The 17,447-nt window shown below is 45.7% G+C and overlaps 1 protein-coding gene across 1 annotated transcript; it reads left to right on the forward strand.

Annotated features, from left to right (window-relative positions):
• The first annotated feature begins 4,348 nt into the window (after positions 1-4,348).
• Positions 4,349-9,238, forward strand: LOC143895662 (uncharacterized). Its single transcript, XM_077402954.1, has 4 exons — positions 4,349-5,305; positions 5,510-5,791; positions 6,341-7,418; positions 7,950-9,238. The coding sequence occupies exons 1-4, from the start codon at positions 4,349-4,351 to the stop codon at positions 9,236-9,238; spliced, it is 3,606 nt and encodes a 1,201-aa protein (XP_077259080.1).
• The last annotated feature ends 8,209 nt before the right edge of the window (positions 9,239-17,447 follow it).

Below are 17,447 nucleotides of genomic sequence, written 5' to 3' on the forward strand. Positions count from 1 at the left end.
ACATCATGTTTGTGTTTCTATTAAAATAAATTGTGAATTTGTCGTACAGCGTGTAATATACAAATCCAATATAAACATCTCAATCATGGTAAGAATTTAAAAAATTTTTAGCACTTATATCTTAATTGTTATTTAACTTTAATAAAAAACTATATCTTTGACAGTCTTTGCTGTCTTAAAATTTAGCAAAACATACATGAGAAAGCACCCAGATAACCAAGCGTGTCTGAGTAAAATTGCGCAAACCTGTGATTGCTTATGATGCTGGCAACTTGCCGTATATTGCTTCAATTGGTTTCGAGTAATTTAATATTTGAAGCAACACGCAGGCAACAATATATGTATTGCCAGCAATTTATCGGCAAAATGCAGCATCCCAGGTAGCAGAATAACATCTAAAGACGTCATTAAGACGTTATTATGACGTAATTTGACGTCACTCTGCTACCTGGGATCAAATTTACTTTGCGTTGCTAGCAATATGACAGCATTGTGTGATTCTATGAATTATTACAGCAACATGACAGTGTTACGTCCTGCGGACTCCACGATATCCCTTTTTCGCGGAAATTTTTATGCACCTAAGATAGCCCTAAGATTAGGATAAACAAGCCAAGTAAGGACGGTTATCGATCGGGGTAAGGTTAGATCTCGCATTCCTTTTTTTATACAACTATAATAGCTATTTGCCTAGGCGACGAAGCGACCTTCCAGAGTAAAATATTGACATACGAGGCATACGTAATCGGATTTTGTCTATCAACCTTGGCCCATACCTATAAACCCGGCGACACGACGCGCCAAAAGGGCCTGAATCCCAGACAGAGTCGATGAAGATCTTTATTGCATCAAGCGAGTTTTCTAAAATTGCTCGTGCGATGTTTCTGACAAACAGAGCCAAAGCCTAGGACGTGATTGTAAATACACGTGGTGGAAGTTCTGTTTGCCTTGTACCTACTATTAAGATTGAGAAACATGCATTGTCTGTCGATATAAAAACAGGGTCGCGAGATAAGTAAGGAACCCCAATAAAAGAGAAATCGGCGATAGTCGAAAAACAAATGCGTCACTAGAAAGAACCGATGGGTTACACCCCCAATAAGACAGTGGGGGCCTTAAAAGAGGGCTCACCAATGGAAAACCGCAAAAATCGATAACCGTCTCTAACTTTCCAGGATAGGCGAAAACTTAAGAATCTACCTTTTGGGTAAGGAACATCTCAACCAATAAGAAATCTGTTAAACAAAAATTAGAAACATCCCGCCAACCCGAAATCCTTTAAACAAAAACCAGACACACCCCACATGAAATCTACCCCTTCCATTCCCTACATTTTCCTATATAAACCCCGAGATTGCGGCACTCGCTCTCAAAACTTCTCAGTTTTTTCAAGTCTCTGAAGATTTAATCTGCATTTCGGCATTATAATCGTGATCTCTTCCGTTTTTGAGTCACGATTTCGCATTTAGAGTTTGTGCAAGAAAGTCAGCAGCACATCGGTTGCTCCGACTCATCCACCAGCGACACCAAGAAGAAACCCACTGTTTTGAACTCATCAAGTAATAAGTCCCGTAATTCTTTTAATCCTTTCTTTTTCCGCGTTATTGCCCTCCTTCTTAAACGGTCTATCGATTGTCGGATCCCCGGAAGCTTATTATTTTGGGGTCGGTCAGTGTAGGCATCAGGTTCCCAGCGGTCGTTGTCGTTGTCGTGGGCCTGATTTGCCTCTCGGCGTCTTCATCGCTGTCGTGGACTCGGCTGGTCCACTGACCCCCCTGAGCTTATGCTCGTGGGTCGGTCGGTGTAGGCATCGAGTTCCCAGCGGTCGTTGGCGATGTGGTAGGCCTGACTCGGCTCCCGGCGTCTCGTCGATGTCGCGGACCCAGCCTGTCCACCGACTTCTTCCACCCTTTTGAGCTTGACGATTTCCTTTCGTTCGCTTCCGACCGGGTTCGAAAAAGTTCGACTAAACAAATAAATAATTTTAGTAGACCCGAAAGTCCTACCCCCTCGAGGACAGAATCTCCGCACGATCAGGCAACAGAGAAATCGCCTGAACAAACGGGCGCAACGGGAGGTCGAACTCCCCCGGGAGCAGCTCAACGCTGGTCCTCCGCGACTCGCCATCCCACCGCCCCTACCAGCTTTTTCGGAAAAACCCGGTTGTTCGCAATCGCCCTGTTTGCCGCGTGGTTCCGTTTCGCGTGGTCCCGCCTCGCGTGGTCCCCGTCAACCCCGATCCACCCCGCTTCCTAAAACCTCCCGATTTCCCCTCCTCTTCCCGAAGTCCGTCCCCAACCTCCTCGACCGCCTCGACTCTCGATCTTGAGGAAGTAGCCGATCCTGAGATCGCAACCTTAGATTGATAGCTATAAAATTATGTTTTACTTATTTCAATTCTTATATGCTGTACTTCATCGATTAACACACACACACACCCACGCACACATAGTAAATTCATGTAACTTTAATCCTGAAACTAATTGTAATAATAGCGGGCAGGATGTGCATTTTCAAGTAGGTATCCCCTTAGAAATCTTGCCCGATCACACCCGCAATTATGTAACACCCGCGAGAAGTACACACATATACCTTAAACATACACTTCCATTGTAAAATGCTCTTAATCTCCCGTTCAATTTGCCTATAGTTTTCACCTATTGTAATATCGACAGATTACTTAACTTAAATTTATAATAAATGTTTTATTTACGTTAAATATAGGACCCCGCACCAAACCACGGGAAATTGGTTCCCGGTCAAATTAGCTAAAAATTTAGTATGACGTAGTTCATGACGTCCTGGTGAAAAGTGACCATGGGCACAAAGTCCAAAAGTATGGAGTTTTCGAGTTACAGAGCGTCAAACATCAGGAAAATGGGTTCATCGGCTCATTGTAGTCTTATGTACGGTCGTACTGGTTTGTGCCTGTGTGTGTGTGTGTGTGTGTGTGTGTGTGTGTGTGTGTGTGTGTGTGTGTGTGTGTGTGTGTGTGGGTGTGGGTGTGGGTGTGGGTGTGGGTGTGGGTGTGGGTGTGGGTGTGGGTGTGGGTGTGGGTGTGGGTGTGGGTGTGGGTGTGGGGGTGGGTGTGGGTGTGGGTGTGGGTGTGGGTGTGGGTGTGGGTGTGGGTGTGGGTGTGGGTGTGGGTGTGGGTGTGGGTGTGGGTGTGGGTGTGGGTGTGGGTGTGGGTGTGGGTGTGGGTGTGGGTGTGGGTGTGGGTGTGGGTGTGGGTGTGGGTGTGGGTGTGGGTGTGGGTGTGGGTGTGGGTGTGGGTGTGGGTGTGGGTGTGGGTGTGGGTGTGGGTGTGGGTGTGGGTGTGGGTGTGGGTGTGTGTGTGTGTGTGTGTGTGTGTGTGTGTGTGTGTGTGCGCTTCACTATGTTGTTCTTTGTAATGTTCTGATCAAAAGCTCCATTGGGCACGAAGTCCAAAAATCGCTAATTTCCGAGATACAGAGCGTCAAAGTTGCGGTATACGGCTATTCCTGTTTAACTAGGCAGGATGTCTTAACACCGTTTCATTATTTAGTTATGAAACCAATGAAGACTGAACCACCGCAACTCTTCTTTGCATTCAGTGTGTAAAAGGGAGTTTGTTTTCGATACAATTCAAAAATACACGCGTACATACACACTTTCTCGATCGTTGGAACGCTTGCGAATATTTGCCATCGATCGACAACACTGTTTGGCGGCACTGGTCCCCGGGATAAAATATATCAGCACTCATATGATATTTCCATTAGTCATTGGAGATTGTGATTGTAATTGAGCCACATAAATTAGTGCTTGTGTCGTGGATTGCTCGTGTGGTATACCGCTCATGTCGTATGCTCATGTCGTATATTCCGCTTATGTAGTAAAACCGCGCGCAACGCGTATTACTGAGGCTCGATCAGATAAGTACCTGAGTGCAATTTCTTCGTCGTAACCGGGTACCTGTGCCAATTTAATTGATAATTTTGATTTTGTTGATTATTGATTACTGATTGTTGATTTGTTATTGGTCTAACTATTATATTATTTTGTATCCTTTGCAACCATCTTCCTCGTTAATTATCCTACTTGATCCCCCTCTACCGCCAGTGCTCGCACCCTATTATTTTGCATCAACCTACCGTCGTTTTGAAATTGTACGAATCGTTATTATAGCCTCTCGAAAATATCCGTCGTGCCTTCGAACAGAAATTCGAGCCGAGCCGACTCGTCATCATAACAAGGAGATAGTTGTTTCGTTTTGCGAACATTTCGGAACTTGAAGACCGTTAGCTTCCGGCATTGTTGATATTCTCACATCGAAGTGAGCTGCTATCGTCATCTTGGTTGACCTAGTGATTGTATTCCGGGCATCATGAGTCGAGGTAATGTAACCAAACGCGAGTTATGCGTGAAACGTATGCGGGAGATTCATGAGCTGTCGATGCTCGCCGCGGACAATGTAAATCAGAGACTGAACTTTCTCGTGCGATATCCCATCGTGACCAAATTGGTCGAGGACTTTGAGGCAGCCCACCTCAAGATAATACAAAACGCCTCAGATGAAGAGTTTGAAACGGAGGATTCGATTCGCCGGGACTTTGACGAGATGCGCTTCGCGGTAATCGGGCGTTACGAGAGATTTGTGGGCGCCGACCGAATAGCCGCTCCGGCCCCGCAGGCCCCGGCCCAGACGTCATCGGTCAAATTGCCCAAGATCTCACTTCCGCAATTTTCGGGAGATTTCACGCTTTGGCCCTCGTTCATCGCGTTATACAACATCTCTATTCACGAGAACCGGAACGTCCCTACCATAGAAAAGTATCAATATCTGATATCCTGCTTGAAAGGAGAAGCGCTGAACGTCGTCAAGAACATCCCTCTCTCCGCCGATAACTACGCGATAGCTTATGACGCCTTGATTTCGCGATATCAAAACAAACGAGACTTGGCGGATTATCACGTGGACTTGATGCTGAAAGCTCAGCCGTTGAAGTCGGAGTCGGCCGTCCTCCTGCGCACGCTGTTGAGCACCTTCACCGAGAACACGCGAGCATTGAATCTATTAGGATTTCCTACAGACGCTTGGGATTATCTTCTTCTCAAATTCTTGCTGGAGAAGCTCCCTCGTTCGCTCCGCGAGAAGTTCGAATCTGAACACCGGGCGGAGGAAATACCGAAATTCACGCAGCTCACAAAGTTCCTCTCTGATCACTGCCGGGTTCTCGCGTCGGTATCGGGCTCACAAAATACGTCGCAAAAGTCTCAGTCGACTTCGTCAAAAAATTCCGCGTCGGCTTCGTCGCTCGCAACTCGAACCGCCGAGTGTCCGGTATGTAAATAACAACACGTGCACCTCGTTGCAAAATGTTTTCGGTTCTTAAAGTTAGCACCCCGAGAGAGGCATTCGACGGCTAAAGCTTCGAACTTGTGCTATAACTGCCTCCGCGCGGGCCACAGCGTTAATGACTGTCCATCGTCGTGGACGTGTCGGTCGTGTAAGGCCAAACATCACACGCTCCTGCATTTTGAGCAGAACTCGGGCTCGGCGAATGCACCCACAGACGCCGAACCACCCTCCGAATCGGGGACAACGTCATCGCAGGGAAGCGAACCCCTCGTTAGCATGGCTAGTGTCGCGCGGTCGAACCCGATCGTATTGTTGTCGACGGTACAAGCCGAAGCGCTCGACGCACACGGAAATCCCTTCCCCGTTCGTATTCTGTTAGATAACGCGAGCCAGCTAAACTTTATCTCCGAAAGTTGCATGCAGAGGGGTGGTTTCGGACGAACCAAGTGCCATACGGTAGTTCTCGCGGTAAATGATACAAAGGCGGCTGCAACTCGAGGCCGCACCTCACTCGTAATACAAGCACAGGGCAGGGAAAGCACGCGCACCCCAGTAGAGGCTACGCTTCAAAGCCGGAATCCACACATTCGTTTATGACTCTCGATTCGTTGGACGCATCTCTTAGTCGATTTTGGCAACTAGACGAGATTCCATCGGTCCCACCGTATTCGCAGGAGGATAGACGTTGCGAGGAATTATTCGCTCAGACCACGCGTCGGGACGCGTCCGGTCGTTTTGTTGTATCGTATCCTTTCAAACGGGATAAACCTCGTTTTGTCGGCACGCGTCAAGTAGCCCTAAATAGATTTCGCGCACTTGAGCGTCGCTTTAAATTAGATGCAGAGTTTAAATTAAACTATAACAAATTCATGCAGGATTATTTGAATAACGGTTATATGAAACTGATTGAACGGCCATTCCCGGTGGACGGATGTATTCTATTTGCCCCATCATGGGGTAGTTAAATCGGATAGCACTATCACAAAATTGCGGGTCGTATTTGACGCCTCGGCGAAGGATTTGAACGGCGTTTCGTTGAACGACGTATTGCGATCCGGGCCTAAGTTACAGACGGATATAGTCGTGATATTGTTGAGGTTCCGGGTAGGCCGCGTGGCGCTTACTGCGGACGTCAAACAAATGTTCCTTCGGATCTTGGTCGAGCGCGGTCAATGTGACTACCAGAGAATAGTCTGGCGTTTCTCGGAGAATGATCCGATTTTAGACTACTTGATGTTGACTGTCACTTTTGGATTGACGTGTTCTCCGTTTCTGGCAATCGCCTGCTTGTTGAAATTGGCAACGGAAGGCAAAGTGGGCTACCCTCTGGCCGCGGCGGTCTTGGAGGAGAGCGTCTATGTCGACGACGTGGTGGCGAGCGCCGAATCTGAGGGGGAAGCCCGTGAGCTTCAGCGGCAGCTACAAGCTTTGCTTAAAACCGCGGGTTTCGGGCTCAGGAAATGGGCCAGCAGCCATCCGTCAGTCTTAGCAGGTCTCGATCCAGAGCTTTGCAGTCAATCATTGCTATCGTTTGAATCCTTGGAAGATCAATTTCTCAAAGTTCTCGGACTTCGTTGGTATCCTCAAACGGACAACTTCGGCTTTCAGGTCCACCTGTTGGACAGAGATTGTACCAAACGCACCATTCTCTCGGAACTGGCTCGTATTTTCGACCCGTTAGGTTTTCTGACTCCCCTTACGTTTGCAGCTAAAAGACTGATACAGCAACTCTGGGTGCTCAAATTAGAGTGGGACGATAGGCCTCCTTCGGAAGTATGTTCTCAATGGGGACGATACAAATCGGAACTCCCCGCGCTAGCTTCCATTCGCATACCTCGTACTATCGCCATGGCCAACGTAATCCGACGGGAGATACACGGATTTTGTGACGCGAGTGAACAGGGCTACGGAGCCGTTGTATATATTAGAATCGTCGCCGAGGACGGGGTACTGATTCGAATGCTCAGCGCCAAGTCAAAGGTGGCCCCGCTTAAGGCCATCACCTTGCCGAGACTCGAGCTTTGCGCAGCCGTTTTACTGTCGGACTTAGCGGAGTATATCGGGAACATCCTCCGGCCTAAGATTACTATCGACGGCACGTACGCGTAGTCTGATTCCGAGGTCGCGCTCGCCTGGATACGTTCGGCCCCCCACCGTTGGAAGACGTTTGTGCGTAATCGTGTGGCCCGCATCCAGTCCAACACAGATATCTTTTGCTGGAGACATGTCGACACCAAGTCTAACCCCGCCGATTGTTGCTCAAGGGGCTTGTTTCTTCAAGAATTAGTGGATCACCAGCTTTGGTGGGCTGGCCCTGCGTGGCTCGCCGAATTCGAACCCACTCCAGAAACGATATTGGAAACTGACGATTTTCCGGAGGAAGAAAAATCTCATGCTTTTGTTGTTGTAAATCCTGCTGATGTCGTAAACTCTGCTTCTGTTGTTGATCCGCTTCTTGATCGTTTTTCGTCATTGGATAAACTCGTTAGAATATTCTCTTATTGTTTTCGTTTTGTTAATCGACTCAAGTCGAATTCACCTCACAGAACTCTTGTTGTAGACCAAGTCGAATTCTATTCGACCCTGCTATACCTCGTTAAAGTTGTTCAATCTTGTCGTTTTGCAGAGGATCGCGATAGATTGAAACGCAATCAGAATTGCTCCAAACCTCTGCGACAACTCGCCCCTTTCGTGGACGCGCGCGGAGTCCTCAGGGTGGGCGGTAGACTCACGCACTCCGCAATATCTCATGAGGCCAAGCATCCCGCGTTATTGCCCGGTAAGCACCGGCTCACGGAACTGATAGTAGAGCGCACCCACCGCCTACACTTGCATCCGGGGCGTCGAGCGTTGCATTACCTACTACTGCAGCATTTTTGGATTCTGGAGGCCCATCAGGCCATCAAACGTTGTTTGTCGCGTTGTTACCAATGTTTCCGGGCGAACCCGCGTACCTTGCAACCGCCCATGGCGGACCTACCGCTCGACCGGGTACGTCAGGCCAAACCCTTCTCAATCGCCGGGGTCGACTACGCGGGCCCCTTCTTCGTATATAATCGTCGTTCTCGCGGGGCAACGCCGTTCAAGGCGTACGTGTGCATTTTCATTTGCTTTACCACAAAGGCGGTTCATTTGGAACTTGCTTTTTCCTTATCTACAGACTCGTTTTTGTCGGCTCTGAGGCGTTTCATCGCTAGGCGCGGTCGCTGCTCGCGGATCTACAGCGACTGCGGCACCAATTTCGTGGGGGCTCAGCGCGAGCTCGTCAGCTGCATGGAGGCGGCCTCAGGGCGAAAACAAATCCAGTGGTCCTTTAACCCCCCTTCCGCGCCACACTTTGGTGGCCTCTGGGAAGCGGGGGTTAAGGCGACAAAGACCCACTTGAAACGCGTGGTGGGAGCGCAGATCCTCACGGTGGAGGAATTCAGTACCCTCCTAGCACAGGTAGAATCCATCCTGAATTCCCGACCTTTGTGCCCCACCAGCTCGGATCCCCACGACCTCGGGGTGCTCTCCCCGGGGCACTTTATCACATTAGAGCCGCTCGTAGCGGTTCCCTATCCCGACCTAGACCCGGTGCCGATAGGCAGACTCGATCGATGGCAGCTGGTGCAGCACATGCACCAACAGTTCTGGAAACGGTGGCATGAAGAATATCTACACACCCTCCAGCAACGACCAAAGTGGTTAAAGCCGGCTGACGCGATATTAAAGGGCACGTTGGTCCTTCTAAAAACCGAAAACGCCTCTCCTCTGGCGTGGAGACGAGGGCGCGTCGAGGAATTGCATCCGGGTCGTGACGGGGTCGCCCGGGTCGCTACGGTGAGGACGGCGGATGGCCTCCTTAGTCGCCCTCTGGTGAAACTGTGCCCTCTGCCGATGGACGGCTCACCGGAGGGACTCGCTCAAACATAGAAAATACGGTGTATTTTGGTGGGCGGTAATGTTTGGCGCACCGCCGTGTATCATAGTGTAAATAGTAGCTAATTATAGGATCGATTTCGTGTTGTCGCTTCACATTGTTAATTGTACGGTTCTTGTATTGATTAGTTATACCGGGTTAAATTATCGCGCCTATTAGCGAAACGTCGGTGGATCGCGATTAGTACACTTGTCGATATTCGCGCGACTCACCCGACTCGTGCTGCCCGCCCACGGGTGGCATCCCCAATTATGAGAAGAATTCGGTACTCGCTCGCGCCGTACTTCGCAGGTGCGCGAGCCGGAAAACGCCGAAGAGGGGGACTCATCAGTCGAACGTCGTGAAACTCACACGTTACCGTTTTGCATGTGCAAACTTGGAGTGCTCGGTCGCCCATCGCAGACCACGAAGGCCTAATCGCTTGATATTCTGCCTATCTGTGACTGCTTGCTATCGTGCCTATCTGGGCCTGCTTGCTATACCTGCCTGTCCGTGCCCGCTTGCTATACCGGACTGTTGCATGCTTTCGCCTTGCACGCCAGAGATCTCGCCAACGGGAGGACGACGTCGACACCCAGGAGGCGCCGGGCAACGACACGGTGAGTCGCCTCGCATTTTTTTGATATTCGCTTGCTTGCTTTGCTTTATTCACTTTCGCGAGGGCACGGGCCCTCTGGTCCTTCAAGAAAATTTGTTGAATAATCGCAAATCCGGGGAGCGCCTCATACCCCCCCGTGCAAAGTGCCTGAACAACATTCGGTTCCCCGGCTCGTTCAAGTAGTTGTTGAGCCAATTCAGCATTGGCTCCTTCCATCAAAATAAGAGGGCGATATCTGTTTATAATTGCACCAGCTATCCGATACAAGTCTCCAATATACGGAATCTGCTGAATTTGTACAGTCTGCTGGAAGATTTTAAATATTGATCTAAGGTGTCCATTTCTGGCTTCTACTACCCACCTTGATTTTGTAACAAGCCGCGAATCGTTTGCATCTTCAGTGCTGAGCTGACGTTCGTTGTGATTCAGAAGCGCTGGCATTTTCCAAGTAATGCCCAATTGTTCAAACAGTGGAATGGCATCTCGGTACCCTCTGTCAACAATAATAATATCATCATCCTGAAACCATCTTCTCATTCTATCCGCATCGCGCTGAAATTTATTTTGCAAAATAGCACCATCATTGTTCGGATGATCGGAAAAGTATGGACCTTGAATGTTAAGAATCCAGCCATTGGGTGCAACTATCAATACCGGTTTGACCAAGTGACGTCCTTTGTGAACAGAATAAGACTGTCGAAGTGCTCTGAAGTTGGTACTTTTCGGTATGTACGTGTATGTGGCATCTATAATAGCAATGACTCTAGGAGTACGGGGATCTGGGTTGTACAATTCATTGGCGAATTCAGTTACATGTCTGGCAATATAATTTTCCCGCGTTATTGCGTCAAATCCAATATTGGCAGGTACAAAACGCTGCATCAGGGATTGTCTTACAGTAGCAATAGTTAAACTTGTTGCTTGTCTGCTTGGATATTGAAACATGGCGCAAAGAAATTCGTCTGAAAGCCCTTGCCGCATTTTACACAAAAACATTAATAGTCCTTTTTTACCAACATACCTATAACCACCTTCACGAGGAACTTGGTCGCAGTAAGTAAATAGTTCTCTGAATTGATCTTTTGTTATAGGACAGAAACATTCAAATTCCTCATCTGTTAAGCTGTTCTCGTCATCAATTCGCGTCATACTTATTGCTACATTGCGCAGAGCCTGCAAAAATATTTGGAGTTCTGGTCCTGTAATCACATACGGTCTATTAATAAATTGCAAACCAAGTAACAGTGGTGGTAGCAAAAAACCTCGATCATCCAAATGATGTCGACATGATTTAACAAGCTGAGGAATGTATATGTCTTTGGAGATAAAAACATTAGCTTTACACTCAATTGACAATCGATGGAGGTCACCCGCGGCGTTGCATATAAGACACGTACCGTTCCTAGTTTGTCTTAAAACATTTAATCGTAAGCGACCTGGATCTTCTTCAATCGCTTGTATTTCTTTACGAACCGACTGGTTGCAATTTATACATATTCGTGTCAGATTTGTTACTTCCAGGGGAGGCCTATTAAAAGCGTCACGTCTCTGAACAGCTGTACCCATTTTCGCAGCATTTTCCTCTCCGTCAATACGAGACATTGTTCTAGGAAGAAATTGTCCATCACAAATATAACAGTGAAAATAGATTCTGTTGGCCATTTTGTATTACAGGTTCTCGAATGGCTGAACGTTAAGATGGAATAATTTAATAGCTCCGGATTTCGCTGCTTTTAGAGTCTTATAAGTGCCAGTGTAGACTGCCTTTATAAGGGCTAAAGTAATAGCTCTAATAAGTGATGATGTGGCAGCTTACTATTCTAAAAAGGACTGTTGGGCTATCAACTACCCAACAGCAAAAAATCTTCTTTCAGTATATAAAAAAGGACAGTTGAAGAAACGATTCTCGAAAACGATGTAAGTGCTAGCTTAATATCCTAAAAAGGACTGTTTATCCAGCAGTTACCCACCGGACGAAGTCTCTCAACTATCATAAGAAGGACTGTTGCAGAAACAATCACTGCACCCGACGTGAAAAATCACCAACCACCCACCAAATGTGAATGCTCAACTATCCTAAAAATAACTGTCGAAGAAACAATCACTGCACCAACAACACTAACGTGAAAAACTGCTAACAATCCTCAAAAAGACTTACAGACATTTTGTACGGTTGAGTTACGGTGCGTTAGTGTTAACGCTGACTATTCTCGGTTTTTAGTGGTCAATACTGGTAAAACCAGTAAATATTAATTATAAGTAATCAATACTGGTAATTATTGGTTACTACGGGTGAATAGTGGTCAACACTGGTCATTATCATTTATGAGACGTCAATACTGGTTAATACAAATCATTTTCGATTATGAGTCGTCAGTAATGGTAAGCATTGGAAATTATAGCTTATTACTCGTCAAATCTGCGTCTAATAAGCGATAATGTCTGTAAGTCCTTTTGAGGATTGTTAGCAGTTTTTCACGTTAGTGTTGTTGGTGCAGTGATTGTTTCTTCGACAGTTATTTTTAGGATAGTTGAGCATTCACATTTGGTGGGTGGTTGGTGATTTTTCACGTCGGGTGCAGTGATTGTTTCTGTAACAGTCCTTCTTATGATAGTTGAGAGATTTCGTCCGGTGGGTAGCTGCTGGATAAACAGTCCTTTTTAGGATATTAAGCTAGCACTTACATCGTTTTCGAGAATCGTTTCTTCAACTGTCCTTTTTTATATACTGAAAGAAGATTTTTTGCTGTTGGGTAGTTGATAGCCCAACAGTTCTTTTTAGAATAGTAAGCTGCCACATCATCACTTATTAGAGCTATTTCTTCAGCCCTTATAAAGGCAGTCTACACTGGCACTTATAAGAGTCACTAAAAGCAGCGAAATCCGGAGCTATTAAATTATTCCATCTTAACGTTTAGCCATTCGAGAACCTGTAATACAAAATGACCAACAAAATCTATTTTCACTGTTATATTTGTGATGAACGATTTCTTCCTAGAACAATGTCTCGTATTGACGGAGAGGAAAATGCTGCCAAAATGGGTACAGCTGTTCAGAGACGTGACGCTTTTAATAGGCCTCCCCTGGAAGTAACAAATCTGACACAAATATGTATAAATTGCAACCAGTCGGTTCGTGAAGAAATACAAGCGATTGAAGAAGATCCAGGTCGCTTACGATTAAATGTTTTAAGACAAACTAGGAACGGTACGTGTCTTATATGCAACGCCGCGGGTGACCTCCATCGATTGTCAATTGAGTGTAAAGCTAATGTTTTTATCTCCAAAGACATATACATTCCTCAGCTTGTTAAATCATGTCGACATCATTTGGATGATCGAGGTTTTTTGCTACCACCACTGTTACTTGGTTTGCAATTTATTAATAGACCGTATGTGATTACAGGACCAGAACTCCAAATATTTTTGCAGGCTCTGCGCAATGTAGCAATAAGTATGACGCGAATTGATGACGAGAACAGCTTAACAGATGAGGAATTTGAATGTTTCTGTCCTATAACAAAAAATCAATTCAGAGAACTATTTACTTACTGCGACCAAGTTCCTCGTGAAGGTGGTTATAAGTATGTTGGTAAAAAAGGACTATTAATGTTTTTGTGTAAAATGCGGCAAGGGCTTTCAGATGAATTTCTTTGCGCCATGTTTCAATATCCAAGCAGACAAGCAACAAGTTTAACTATTGCTACTGTAAGACAATCCCTGATGCAGCGTTTTGTACCTGCCAATATTGGATTTGACGCAATAACGCGGGAAAATTATATTGCCAGACATGTAACTGAATTCGCCAATGAATTGTACAACCCAGATCCCCGTACTCCTAGAGTCATTGCTATTATAGATGCCACATACACGTACATGCCGAAAAGTACCAACTTCAGAGCACTTCGACAGTCTTATTCTGTTCACAAAGGACGTCACTTGGTCAAACCGGTATTGATAGTTGCACCCAATGGCTGGATTCTTAACATTCAAGGTCCATACTTTTCCGATCATCCGAACAATGATGGTGCTATTTTGCAAAATAAATTTCAGCGCGATGCGGATAGAATGAGAAGATGGTTTCAGGATGATGATATTATTATTGTTGACAGAGGGTACCGAGATGCCATTCCACTGTTTGAACAATTGGGCATTACTTGGAAAATGCCAGCGCTTCTGAATCACAACGAACATCAGCTCAGCACTGAAAATGCAAACGATTCGCGGCTTGTTACAAAATCAAGGTGGGTAGTAGAAGCCAGAAATTGACACCTTAGATCAATATTTAAAATCTTCCAGCAGACTGTACAAATTCAGCAGATTCCGTATATTGGAGACTTGTATCGGATAGCTGGTGCAATTATAAACAGATATCGCCCTCTTATTTTGATGGAAGGAGCCAATGCTGAATTGGCTCAACAACTACTTGAACGAGCCAGGGAACCGAATGTTGTTCAGGCACTTGTAGAAGCTTAGAATCTCCACACAAGAAACGCGCAAAGATGGGTACGTTTAAATGCTGGACAAATACAGGACTTCCCAATTTTAACAATTCAACATTTGAAAGACCTCACATTTGGTATATATCAAGTAAAGCTGGCCCCTTCATATGTGCAAGATAAATTTTACAGCGAGAAGGTAAAGAAGAACTCCAGCTGGAAATGTTACGAGATCAAAACAGACTGTCTTAGCCAGGATTCATGAGAGTTCGAGTATTTTCTCGATTTCGTAATGCTACTAAACATCAGCTTTGGATAGCATATATACCAACTGATGAGGAAAATGAACAAGTGGAGGACGAAGAAGATGAGAATGATAATCATGTACAAGGTTATTATTGTTCCTGCAAGTCTGGTGCTCGGACTGTTGGACCATGTGCACACATTGCGAGCGTTATATGGTTCTTGGGATATGCACAATATCAAGAAAACGTCCATTATCCATCCAGGAGACTAATCAAGTCCGTACAAGATGCAGCAAATAGACCACGCTACTAAAAAGTAAACAATAAACCGTGATACTCCATTGTGAGTTAGAATGCCTATGAAAATGTTACAAAAATCAGCCCGTTTAAGGGCTACGTGATGTATAAAATCCGATCGCGCAACCTCTACGTGGTATACATCGGGTAATGCTTATGCCGACGGTTCTTGGGTTATATTTAAAAATACATATCCAAACTCCCTTTTACACACTGAATGCAAAGAAGAGTTGCGGTGGTTCAGTCTTCATTGGTTTCATAACTAAATAATGAAACGGTGTTAAGACATCCTGCCTAGTTAAACAGGAATAGCCGTATACCGCAACTTTGACGCTCTGTATCTCGGAAACTAGCAATTTTTGGACTTCGTGCCCATTGGAGCTTTTGATCAGAACATTACAAAGAACAACATAGTGAAGCGCACACACACACACACACACACACACACACACGCACACGCACACGCACACGCACACGCACACGCACACGCACACGCACACGCACACGCACACGCACACGCACACGCACACGCACACGCACACGCACACGCACACGCACACGCACACGCACACGCACACGCACACGCACACGCACACGCACACGCACACGCACACGCACACGCACACGCACACGCACACACACACACACACACACACACACAGGCACAAACCAGTACGACCGTACACAGGACTACAATGAGCCGATGAACCCATTTTCCTGATGTTTGACGCTCTGTAACTCGAAAACTCCATACTTTTGGACTTTGTGCCCATGGTCACTTTTCACCAAGACGTCATGAACTACGTCATACTAAATTTTTAGCCAATTTGACCGGGAACCAATTTCCCGTGGTTTGGTGCGGGGTCCTTTCCATTTATTTATAATCTAAGACTTTACCCACCTATATTCCACCTCTCGAAATTGCACGAGGTCTGATCCTGAGTTAAAAGGATTAAATTCTCTGACTCGAAAAAGGACCGACGATCGCACCGCTCACGAAAGGCGTCCTAACGTCTTCACGGACGTTGACCCTTTCCGAGTCATAAAAGTGCGTTCAGCTCGCGCCACGCGTCCCAGAGCGCGTACCTGCGAGCGACATTTGTAAGTATCTAGCTGCGTCCTCCCTTCCCCTGACCCTTAATCCCGGAGTTGGACGTAACAAAATTTAAAAATTGGGGCTCGTCTGGGATAAACGTGCGGTTTTTCGAGAGTGGTAATGAGTACGAGGTCTAAATCTGATAAAACCGAAGTTGATGAACTGTATAAACAAGCCATAGAGAATCAACGCAAAATTGCACCCGGTAGTTCTACATCATACACATCCATTCCTTTTCCTAACCTTAAATCGGCACCTAGACAACTTTTCACCCCAAACGTTGGCAAAATTGCGGAGGACAAACAAAATATATCTAATACGTCCGATTTCACTCTTCACGTTTCCGACGATTCCGTGGATAAAACAATATTACCTGAACGGCCAGTCGAATATAATTCTTTCATAAGCATCGCAGAAACAATGGCGCACGCTAACCCTTTTGCTAGTCTAAAATACGCGGTAGAGGCCGTTCCTTTCTTTGACGGAAAAAATATTCCGTTAACATACTTTATCGAAGGATGCGAAGAAGCAAAAGCCATGCTGCCCTATGAGGCAGAATCCCAAATCACTAAAATAATCAGAACCCGAATCATAGGCGAAGCTTGCCGTACAATACAGGACCAAGATTTCGACACAGTAGCTTTTTTTAACAAAGTACTTAGAACAAGTTTACGGCGCGGCTAAAAATATTTATCAGTTGCAAAGAGAACTAGGCCACATATATCAAAAAAATGAAGAAGTCGTTACATATGCAAATCGAGTAAAGCTATTAGGCAAACAAATATTAGAAGCCCATAAAATTTCGGGAAATGCCCTTCCTGGTCAAAATATTAAAGCATCTTTAGAAAGAATTATGTGCAAATGTTTTATTAGAGGATTAAACCAGGAGATCGACCAAAAAGTAACGAGAAATTTAGACGTCCAGGGAACCGTGGCCGACGCGTTACGGATAGAGAGAGAGCTACACGAGATGACAGATTTACGACAGAGACCGAGTAGCATATCGAATAAACCAGCAATTGCTACCCGATCTCTCGGAGCCTGTCAGATCTGTTCTAAAGAGGGACACACAGCACCTAATTGTAGAAAACTAACTCATTCTCCCCAACAATTACATAATAAAACTGCTTTGGGAACAGAGATTTTGAAACGTGGACATAGCGTCGACAAATGTCGGCTCCGCGACCCTCAAGTCCAACGCCCTGTTAACATAGTCCAAGAAAGTCATCTTATATGTCAATTATGCTCTAAATCCGGTCACGACGCTAAAACATGCAGAGCAAACAATAATCAGAATATTAACAATCAGAATAAGGTTTTGATAATTTGTCAGTGGTGCGATAAACCGGGTCATTCAGCTAACAATTTTGGAAGAAACAGAATGAACAACGTAATACAGAAAACAAATCAAAAATCGTTTGCCAAATTTGCAATAATTTCGGACACATTGCTAGAAATTGCCAAGCTAAGATGGAGTCAAATGTAACAGCCAAAAATTCATTATTTTGTCGCTATTGTAAGGGAGAAG

This window comes from Temnothorax americanus, unplaced genomic scaffold (genome assembly GCF_048541705.1).
Source record: "Temnothorax americanus isolate GAGA-0224 unplaced genomic scaffold, ASM4854170v1 Scaffold161, whole genome shotgun sequence".
NCBI classification, from domain to species: Eukaryota; Metazoa; Arthropoda; class Insecta; order Hymenoptera; family Formicidae; genus Temnothorax; species Temnothorax americanus.